The sequence below is a fragment of the Pseudopodoces humilis genome, chromosome 22, assembly GCF_049639895.1.
Source record: "Pseudopodoces humilis isolate 2021_Gansu_Grassland_sample_001 chromosome 22, ASM4963989v1, whole genome shotgun sequence".
Lineage (NCBI taxonomy): Eukaryota > Metazoa > Chordata > Aves > Passeriformes > Paridae > Pseudopodoces > Pseudopodoces humilis.
Window position 1 is genome coordinate 5,580,934 of NC_142221.1, and position 10,390 is coordinate 5,591,323.

The 10,390-nt window shown below is 47.2% G+C and overlaps 1 protein-coding gene across 1 annotated transcript; it reads right to left on the reverse strand.

The window, feature by feature from the left end:
• Window positions 1-84: 84 nt before the first annotated feature.
• Window positions 85-10,220, reverse strand: TBC1D13 (TBC1 domain family member 13). The gene is made up of 12 exons (XM_005527243.3): window positions 10,072-10,220; window positions 9,823-9,896; window positions 9,535-9,575; window positions 9,050-9,111; window positions 8,681-8,780; window positions 7,549-7,631; window positions 7,234-7,393; window positions 6,264-6,471; window positions 5,569-5,732; window positions 3,928-4,088; window positions 3,712-3,769; window positions 85-2,979 (listed from the first exon to the last, which is right to left on the reverse strand). The coding sequence occupies exons 1-12, from the start codon at window positions 10,092-10,094 to the stop codon at window positions 2,914-2,916; spliced, it is 1,200 nt and encodes a 399-aa protein (XP_005527300.1). The 5' UTR covers window positions 10,095-10,220; the 3' UTR covers window positions 85-2,913.
• Window positions 10,221-10,390: the final 170 nt, after the last annotated feature.

The window sequence follows — 10,390 nt, forward strand, 5'->3', positions numbered from 1 at the left end:
TCATCAAAAGTATCATCTCACTTCAAGAACAACAAAAATAAATCACCAAAACCCTTTGAGGAATGAAGCCAAGGGAAACATGAGGAGATTCAAAAGCTGGTAAAAGACTTTCTTTTGTCCCTCTCAGAAAATCAGGTTTTGCTCTTAAAGAAAGGAGAAAGTCTTGGAATAAAGAAATAGGTGTCCCAAGACAATGGAAAGTACCACTCCTTTCAACAGCAGGACAGAAGTTCTACCACACAGGAAGGAAATAAGGAGGAATATAAAACAGATTTTTATGTACAGAACAGCCTGTCTGGACATTTCAAAGTTGTAGCAAGCTCTCCCCAAAGAATTCAATAGGTTTGGCAGCCATAGTTTGGATAAGGCTACAGAATTCATCCCAGAGCTCCTTTCCAGCAGCCAAATCTCTCATCTCATCCCTTTAAACCACTGCAAACTCCTTTCAAAAGCATTCACTGTCACCCCCAGAAGGAAGGTGACATCACACAAGCCCTTGGACACCTAGGAAGGGAGAAGACAGCACAATACCTGTACTGCCACCTCTCTTGTGCCTTCCCCAGGCAGGATGGTCACCCTCAGGGCCCAAAGCTATGCTGAAAACGTGCAGAATCTCCAGTGCTTTCATCCTGATTTGCCTGCTGCCTCCTCAGGTTACTTTAAGGAGACTTCCAGCTGCTCAGAGAAGGAACATTCATGTATGGTCCTGTTACCAGTGAGAACTTCCAGCACAAGGAAACCCTGCACATGCCAGGGAATCTGGAATGAACAGCCCAGCAAAGGTATTCAGGGAGATGAGAGCAGAGTTTGTGCATGGAATGGGAAAGCTACAGCAGTATTTATAGCAGTTCTGAAGCAGAAGTGTTTGGAGCAGGTACAATTCTGCCTAAGAGTGGGACCCTCTGGTTCTACATTTGTAGAGAACCTCACAAGTGGCTCTTTGACCACACCAGGTCTGGCCAACAGCCTCCCTAGTGCAGGTACCCAAGAGCTGAGACAAGACCATCTGGAACAGCTCAGAAAGATCATCCATCCAGCCTGGCTAGAGCAGCCAGGATGCTTCATCACACTGCTGTCCTGGTCTGCCTGTTTCACTTTCCTTGGAGGAAAACTATACCCTCAAGAAAAAATTGCAGAAGAGAAGGATACTGTTGCCACAGGTATTAATTACAAATTGCTTTAAACCTTAAATTGCTCTTGCAACACAGCAGCAACACAAGACTGCACAAGTGGTACTCGAGCATCTTCTCAAGAGACAGACTGATTGCTTGGGATTGCCAATAAGAACATGGGTACATGCACCAACCTGTCTTGCCATCTCCCCACGCACCTTGGTGAGAACTACAGCAGCCTGTGAAGGCCTTCAGTGAAGGAAACAACACCAGTAAAAAAAAAGCTGAAGGCTGCCAGCATCCCTCCTGCTAGGGCAAGTCTAGGCCAGCAGCAGCTTAAGTAGATCTTACAAAGACTGACTGACCTTTAACAAATCAACACCCATAAATACCAAAAATTGCAGTGTCCAACAGCAGAGGTGAGCCAGCACAGCACAGAAAGAAAGGGAAAAGCATGTTTGATTAGTGTTCACTCAAGAGCTTCTGCACCACACAAGCACCTGGGTGCTGGCAGCTTCTCTCTGAGGATTAGAGTTTCTGCTCAGCTTGACACTGTGGCAGGTCAGCAGTTCTCCCTGTGGTTTGTCTCAGTCCTGGTTCACCTGAGCCCACTCGACCGTATCTAAGTACAGCAGTTTCCCTCTCTGCGGGAACAAGTGTCCAGCTCAGGACTGTGACTCCAACAGGACCAGGACAGAACAGTGGATCAGCCCCAGCAGTCAGCTCATGACAGACGCTTGTATGCCTGCTGGATTGTGCTAGAGAAGGACTCTTATTGCAGATCAGAACTGTCTCTTCCTGGCAAGAAGTACTGTGAGACAATAGCAGGGTTACTGTGACCAGACCTTAATGTGAGTAGTATTATTTAAGCCACTGAGGCACAAAACTCCAGTTCTGTGCCTATAGAAGCCCCTATATACATCTGTCTTCATTGCACATGTGTCCATTTCTTGTGTTTCAGAATCCTGATTGTAGCTGGATATGCTCCAGTTTAGAGCAGCTTGAGGCCTCCCTGCAGCAACAATCCTGCTCCAAGGCTGTGCGTAGTAAGGCTTGACTTGGAACTACACTTCACCAGGGGATTAAAACCACCACAGTCTTGCTTTCAAGGAGACCTCGTTGATAAGGCGGTTCTGGATTCAGGCAGTTTGAGTGCACAAAGCCACCAGCTGTCACCATGTCATCCCACCTCAGCTTCCCAAATCTCTTTCCCAGTCAAAGGAGTGCAAACTGCCAAGTGATCTTCACAAGAAAGTGATGCAATCTTCTTCACATGCCTCAAGGATGGCCAAGTGCAGACACAAGGGAGGGGAATCCAGAGTCTACTTGAATGGCAGAATGTGTGACTTCACTGGAATACATTCTATTCACAGGAGGAAGATCCTTCTATCCTCACCCACCAGAATTCACTGGACTTAAGTCTGTCCTTTCCCTGTCAGAAGTTACTCCATATGTTACTTACATGATACAGGAGTCCATCCCTTCAGGGATATGCAGACAGAAGGTTTCTTTCTCCCCAAACTCAAAGTCATTAAAAAAAGATATAAAGAACTGCTTTTGGCAGCAAAGAGGCATTTGAGATGTGGAAAAAACTAGAGTGCAGAACCCAAGTAGATGGGAAGTAATCAGTCCTTGACCTAATAAATAGAGTAGAAGGAAGTCTTCAAGGTGGCCAGTAGCCCTAACAAAACCTGAAGTCTTGCAGAGACCAGTAGGAGCTTTAGTGCACCATACTGCAAGGGGCCATCTCCTGGGATCCACTGCCACACACTTCTCTGACACCTTTTGTTAGGCCCATGGACTACTTGGAATCTTGAAGTTCCTTTGCTTTCTTCAAAATCAGATGAACATCAGAGATAGGATAATCCTATGGCAAAGAGACAAAGGGATCTCAGTGACTTCCCAGCATTCTTGATACAGATTGTTTCACTTAAGCAAGGCAAACCTTGACAACAAAGTTCTTGGCCTATTGTAAGACACCACCATGTTCAGTAACTCCTTTAGCAGCTACAGCTTCCTGTTTTGTAACGATCAAATCTCAATACCCTTCCAGAAAGTCTGTTGGGTTTTTTTTTTCCACTTTGTCCTCCAAGGGCACAGTAACCCAGTCTGCCACAGGGCTCTCTCTCATGCCAGAGAGCTGTATCAAAGCCAGTATCTTGCACAGCCCAAAGCAGGAACTGGCAGAACGTGAGCTATTCAACTGTGCAGTGCAGTCATTTCCAATCTAAGGCTCTCACAGATCTCAGAACTAAACAAAACCCTCTGGCCAAAAAATTCAGCAGTGTTATATAAGGTTTCACACCTTTGATTGAAATTATTCAGATTTTTTTTGCAAACCAAAGGAACATTAGAAGCCTCCAATCTACGATAATTTCTCTGTAGGGTAGAAAGGGTACATGTGCTAAAGACTCCCATTTTCAGTAATGAGAGTGCTGTAAGATCCCTGCAGATTTTCCTGCATGCAAACATCACGAATGTGGTACTTGTCTTGAACCAGGAATACCCTACCACCCTCTCACATACTGTCATCCTCTCTCACAGTACTATTTTAAGACTTTTCCAATTGCTCTCTGCACCCACTATATTTAATTCTTACCTGTAGCAGCCTCATGTTTAGAGTGAAATCTCCTTCCAGCAACTGATCCCGGATGAGTCTGAAAGATGGAATTGAATTGAAAGAGTCAAAAGAATTTTTGACTTGACTTTACAGAGAAACTTTAAAACCTATAACCTCTTCACCAGATGCCCTAACACATGCCTACAGAGGACTCCTGGGTTCATGGAAGAGGAGGAAGGCTGTATGTGTACTTACGTCAGCATGGCACAGCAGACGAGCAGGAGGAAATCGAAGCGCTTGTCGTCAGCAAAGAGGGAGTCCCAGATGCGGATGACATCCGGCAGCAGGAACTCTTGGGACAAGAGCAACGTCAGCCAGCGGAAGGCAAAGAACTGGGGTTTGATGTTCTGTTCTTGCTGTCAGAGAGGCACCAGGCAAACAATGAATATGTGCCAGTTCCCTACAGACAAGAGGTGCACTCCATGGTTCTATCCCCGTCTCCTCCCCAACGCTGCTCTGAGCTCCCAGCTCATCCTGCAGAAGCAGGAAAACCTCTGCATCCTTTGGAGACTCTCCCATTCAACCCTGACGGAGAGATTTTCAGTGCAGCCACACTCCACACCTACAGCCAAGCCAGAAAATGCTCCTCTGTCCACAACATGGAGTAAAGGAAGCTTTTCTCCCTAAAGGCCCTATTTGTGTTCCATTAAACCTGCCAAGTAATCTTGAAGTTCCCATTTCAATAGCATTTTATCTGCAAAGCTGCAGCCCTCCCCCACTAGCACAGGCACTGTTTGTCAGGATTTCCTCTCCTTTCCAGAACCTTTGTATTTATCAAAAGGTTTACTATTCACAAAGAGAAACAGAGTTCACACTGATGGTCAGTAAAACATGCTGTAAGCACCTTTAGCCTGAAGCTTTCCCGTTTTCTGATGTTAAATTCAAGGTAGCCTAAGTTTAATCAAGGTCAAACAAGTTCAGAATTCTGCTGATATTCTTAAGGACCAGCTGCTGCATGGCCAAGACCATTTCCTGCCAGCCAAACATTAAGCAGTTTTTCTCCCCACTGAATGGTGGCTCTACCAGCCAGCACTGTGGGATTGTGTCACTGTACTGACAAACCACCTTCTGGATTATAAAAGAAACATATCCTGACTTTTCTAAGTGGAAAAATATCTCAGTGTAATTTGGTCAAGGTTGCAATAACAAGAATAGCTTTCCCTTCCAAAGTCTCCTTGGACTTTCACACCAAATGAACTATATGATTGAAGATGTGTGTAATAAAAGCTGCCTTCTACATGTTCTACAAAACTCACACAAACCCAAAGCACTTGAAAACCTCTGGATGAAAGGGAACAGTGTAATTTGGCTGGCTGGATCATCCAGCTCACTGGATTTCACTTCTCCTTTGGAATGTTCTCCATGGAATTTAAGTCAGTGCTGTCAGGGCAGCCAATGGCAATACAAGTGCGTGCAGTGTGGGAGATGTTCTTAGTTTTGCTCTTAAAAGCAGAAATGATTTCTGTAACCTGGAATGCTAAAAAGGTCTACAGCAAAACCCATGTTTTGGCTGATCTCTACGATAGAGTAAAGACTCCAGCTCCAGCAACGCAGGTGACCAAGGATCATGGCCAAGTCCCTTCAGACTCCCAGCTGGCAGCTGTGTAACAACCATAGTTTGCTTTCAGAGGCAGGCAGGGGAGGAAGCCTTGCTGTGTCAGCTTGCTCTGGGCTCACTCCAAGGAGAGGCTCACAGTTAAGAGTCTTTCTGCCCCACAAGCTAAGCCCTTCATACACTCTCTGTGTTCTACTCAAGCACAGTTTAAGAAAACTGACATTCATATGCACTGTCAAGCCACTCCCACCCAAGACCCAGAGCAACACCTGGCTCCTCACCAGTTTCAAATACAGCTCCACATCTTTTTCCTTCAGGGTGGAGTACACCTTCTCCATTTTGTAGGTAATACCACACTGAGAATCATCCAGGCTCTTAATGAAGTTGTCCCGAATTTCAGACATTAGATTGGTAAAGCAGAAAAACGTGTCTGCTTCAGCATGTTCTGGGGAAAGAGAATAAGAACACTGGAAAATAGAGGAATCCTTACTGAGAGAGGTAGAGCAGTAAAATTGTCCTTGCTCCTTAATCTGCTTGCTCTATTGGATTTGAGGAGTAGATCCCACCAGATCTTGGCTTGCTTGGTCTGGGTCAAGGCTAGACAAACTTTTTTTTTTACTTTTTTTTTTTTTAACTAGAAACATCTGCAGAACCACTGTGTCCACCACTAGGTCTTCATGACATGAGGTCACAAAACAGTTATCTATGCCCAAGAACATAATCTGCCACCAGCACACACTCTCAGAACTCCTGTTCTCAGAAGCAACAGCCCAAGTCCTCCCTTTCCATGTTTTCTTTACCATCTACATATACTACAAGGAAACAAGAGCTTCTAAGGGGATTTTAACAAACAAACAAAAATTGCTCAAAAATCCTCACCACGCCCAGCCCATTCAGCTCCTACCAATTCTCCAAAACTCCTCATGCCATGCAGAGAAGTAACAGCCACTGCTGAGCAGACAAAAGGCTTCCTCACCTTTCCATTCGCTGTTAGGGTCTGTAGCAAAGGTGTAGTAAAGAGGCCCCACGATTTCGTTCATGCCCTGGACATAGGCTATCCCGGGGTTCAGCTTGGCATAGATGAACAGGATGCGCTCCACCACTTCCCAGTGAGCTTCGCAGCCGTTGGGCAGAACTTCATACTCATTCAGAGAGCTGGGGGTGGTTTTAAGAGGGGAGCTCACCTGGAAAACAAGGCTGAATCAGGATAACCAAGTGGCACAGATCCTTTAGCATATGTGCCAAGCTCGGCTTTTAACACACATAGGCCCTCCAAAAGATGTGGACTGTTTATTCTACATAAACCAAGACAAGCAACTCTGGGAGCACACAGGCAGAGAAGTCTTGGGGCTGGTTGTCCCTGAAGAACAAAGTCTGTGCAGCAACACACAGGTCCCTCTGAATCATTGCACCACATGACCTCACACAGTAAAAACCACAGCAGTTCCACTTCTTTGTTAGTTGTATGAGGGAAGGGTATCAATGATTGTGGGAGAAGCCATCTTCCCCAACAGCTGTACATGTGCTGTAACACTCATGAAAGGGGAAAGAGTACACATGTACTCAGCTCTTCTCCTAATTCCAGGTTTAAGATCCAGTTCTGGAAGACTATGGAAATTTCTAATAAATTCATAGTAAATTAACACTTCCAGTGTTTTGCTGCCATACAGGAAGGCATATGTCATACATAAAATAACTTGTGACTCCAAATTCTACCAGAAGTCAGGTAAAAGCAATCCTTAAAATTAAGTACACCTATAGTTCCCTACAGTTAGGCACTTCAACTGGTTCTACAATGTCCAGCCCCCAGAATGCTCAGTATCTGCTGGAGTGTTTCCTCAATTCCACTGCACAAGCAGAAAGAGAAACAGAGAACAGCCCAAGAATCACCCTTCCCAATCTGAGACCTTGCCTTGTGACACAGACAGCCCCAAGCCACAGCTCACATTTGTCACCCCACTGCGGTTTCGTGCCACCGTCTGTGACTTGAGCGTGGTCTGCTCCACCCGCCTGCGCAGTGTCTCAAACTCGTTCTGGGGGTCCAGGATTAACAGGCAGGGATAATCCGTGGGGCGCTGGAAAAACGCCATGTCAGGGTACAGCCTCCTAGGATGGACACAGAAAGAAATCAGGGACAGCAAGGAAGTACATGCCCCATGTTGAGTGGGAGGTTTGGTTTAATATTAAACTTCATTTTCAAAGTACAATGTGTTGGCCAAACCTCTTGGGTTCAGAAATATGAGTCATTGTGCCTCACACACCTGACATCTTTGTCTATCTGGAGAAGCACTTCGTTATCCTTGAAGTAAGTGTTCCATCGACTGTCTGGATTTGGATTGAGGGGCTAAAGAGAGAAACAATAGAAACAGAACAAGTGTGTTTCACACATATCAAAATCCTCAGTAAACAGTGATTTAACACTTCTGCTGTCACTCTGCCATCAGCACAATCTGAGCACATCAGGGTCATTTTTTCTCTCACATTTTCAATCCCTTTTCACTTTTCAAGAGTTTATTCCTAAATAATTTTTTTTCCCTCTGTTAACAAGATTCCTATCTGCAGCTCCAAACCTGTACCATGGAGATGGTATTTGGACTTGGGGTAAGAGTTATCCACTCACCCAGCACTTTGATGTTGTGGTTCTTCTCTCCACACCAAGATCCACACAAAGTTAACAACTAACCAAGAAAAAAATAACAAGCTACGTTCCAAGGGATTCAAAGATCACTGTGACCTGCCTATGTGGTTTTACAGACATGCCAGTTTTACACCACCAAGGCTCCAGAGATCACAGTGGGGCAGGTGACTGCAGGGGAGTGAACGCTCAGAATGGTCATGGGAGCAGCTGTATCATTTTACAGTCTCTTCTGATCAGTTACTTCACTCACTCCTCCCACACACACACACACTCCTAACAGCACTTTCACAGAAGGAGAAAGCCAAGGCATGCAGGAAATAGTCTGTTAAAAAGATAACAACCCAGCAGCATTACTGGAAATAATCAACTCTCCTGCCTTCCACACCACAGTCCAGCCTGACTCTCCTGCTTCTTTTCTATCCGCTGCTCTGAATCCACTCAAGGACCCAGCTTCCCATGGCTCCAGAACATCTTGTGAGCCTCTCCCCTTCCCTAGGAGACCCACAGCCTGGGCAGGCAGCCTCAAAGGGCAGGAGGAGAGAAGTGCACAGCTGGAAACAGCTCTCTACAGCACTATTGTTGCTTTGTCAATAATTCACACTCAATGCTACCATGACAAAGTGCCAGACTGGCACCTGGGAACCATCCCTCCCTCTGGCAGGGCAGAACAGCTGGGAACAGAGCCAGGAAAAGCCCAGGGGGCCAAAAAAATCCCCAAGGAATTTTCTGCAGCACAAAGGCTTAACAACACTTACATGATCTTCTAAGGTCACATCTTCCCTTGAAACACCCAGGTTTGCTTTGGCAATTCCAGGCTGGATAATCATTTCTTTTAGGAACTGGGAATACAGATCCCTTAAAGAGGAAAAGAGGAATTTGCAATGAGGAAGATAAGGTCAAGGTGAGCATACAGACAGAGTTCAAACAGATGTCTCTGTGCCACCCTGCTCAGCCAGGAGGCATTAGATATTCTCTTCAGTGTAATTGAAGGGATCAGTCCACCAGGCAGCCAGGAGAACAGCACAGGAACAATTTGTTTTATGAAAGTACTTAATTATTTAAAGACTATTCTCCCTCTCTGCAGATATCCTTGGAAATAAAGGGAGAAATACCAACATCCTCACCTCTGTTTCTTCAGCAAAGAGCTCCATAAGGCTTTCTCTAAAGGGAGGTAGTTCAGGAGTATCTGTACAGGAAACAGGGGAACAGGAATTAGTATTCAATGAGCTGTTACACCTGCAAGATGAGCAAACCAAACACAGTGGCTTGAACTGGCTCTTGGAAAATACCGGGAGTTCTCTCCAGAAAGCCGAGTACTTTGCTAAGCAACAATCAGGAATATTTCAGGCACTGGCCTTCAACACAGAACTATTTGTAGGACTGATCAATAGCTAACCTGACTGAAATGCACTGTTAGCTTAAAACTGAGGCTGTTCACATGCAAAGTGCTGATCTCCACAAATTACTGCTGACTTCTAGTGGCTTTTGAGCTCTAGATTTATTGTTTGTTTGTTTGTTTACAGCTTTAACCGCCAAAAAAGTGCTACGCGTACTTAGTCAACCCAAAGCATCACTCGCAAGAAAGAAAAGCACCCCAAGCAAAACCCACCTTCCAGCACAGGCAGCGCAGCCCACCATCAAAGGGAATTCCTGTGGAACACCAGGCAGAGAAATAACCACGTTAGCCCATCTCTCACCGCGGGTTGCTGATGTCACCTCACAAACAGGCCTGGCAACGCTTTTCCTTCCCGAGGGGCAAGAAGTTTCCCCAGGGCCGCTGCCGGGGTTATCCACAGTGTCTCCCATGGGGACACCCCGTGTCAGGCGGCACCAGCCTGAGGCACCGCCGTGCCCGGAGCCCCCTCCCCAGCCAGGGGCCGGTCCCCGTGGCACTCACCGCTGAAGCACAGCTCGCGGAGCTTGGTCAGAGCCACGGTGGGTTCGCCGAGCACCTCCTGGAAATCCGCGATCCTGAGGGGAGCGACGCCGCGGGCGTCATCAGGGTTGGCACAGGCAACCCGAGACACCCCAAAGCCCCCAGTCCCTCAGAGCCCCCGATTCTCGAGAGCCCCCATCCCGCGCAGCGCAGCCCCGAAAGGGTGGGGAGGGGAAAGACCCCCGTCCCTACACAGACCCCGACACCGACCTGCTCTGGTGCAGCCGCGACATGGCGGCCCCGGCGCCCCTTCCCCGCGCGCCGCATAAACGCTCCGGCTGGAAACGCTGCCCGGGGAGGGGGATGCGGGACGGGCACGCCCCGTGAGGGCGAGGCGAAACCGCCCGCTCCACACGGCCTCTCACTTGCGCTAAGCCCCGCCCCCGCCCGCCTAAGGGGCCTTTCTCAGCTCTTGGCTCCGCCTCCAACCCGCCCACGTGCCTCCGACCCGCCCACATCATCAAGCCCCGCCTCCTCATCCCGCGCTCTGTTCCGCCCCGGTGCATTTACGGTCCTTAAGCCCCGCCCC

Coding starts and splice junctions, on each gene's coding strand:
- TBC1D13 (XM_005527243.3), bottom strand. CDS start 10,094: ATGTCGCGGCTGCACCAGAGCAG. Junction 9,576..9,822: donor CCGCGAGCTGTGCTTCAGCG/GTGAGTGCCACG, acceptor GGTGTTCCACAG/GAATTCCCTTTGATGGTGGG. Junction 6,472..7,233: donor ACCGCAGTGGGGTGACAAAT/GTGAGCTGTGGC, acceptor CTTGTTTTCCAG/GTGAGCTCCCCTCTTAAAAC.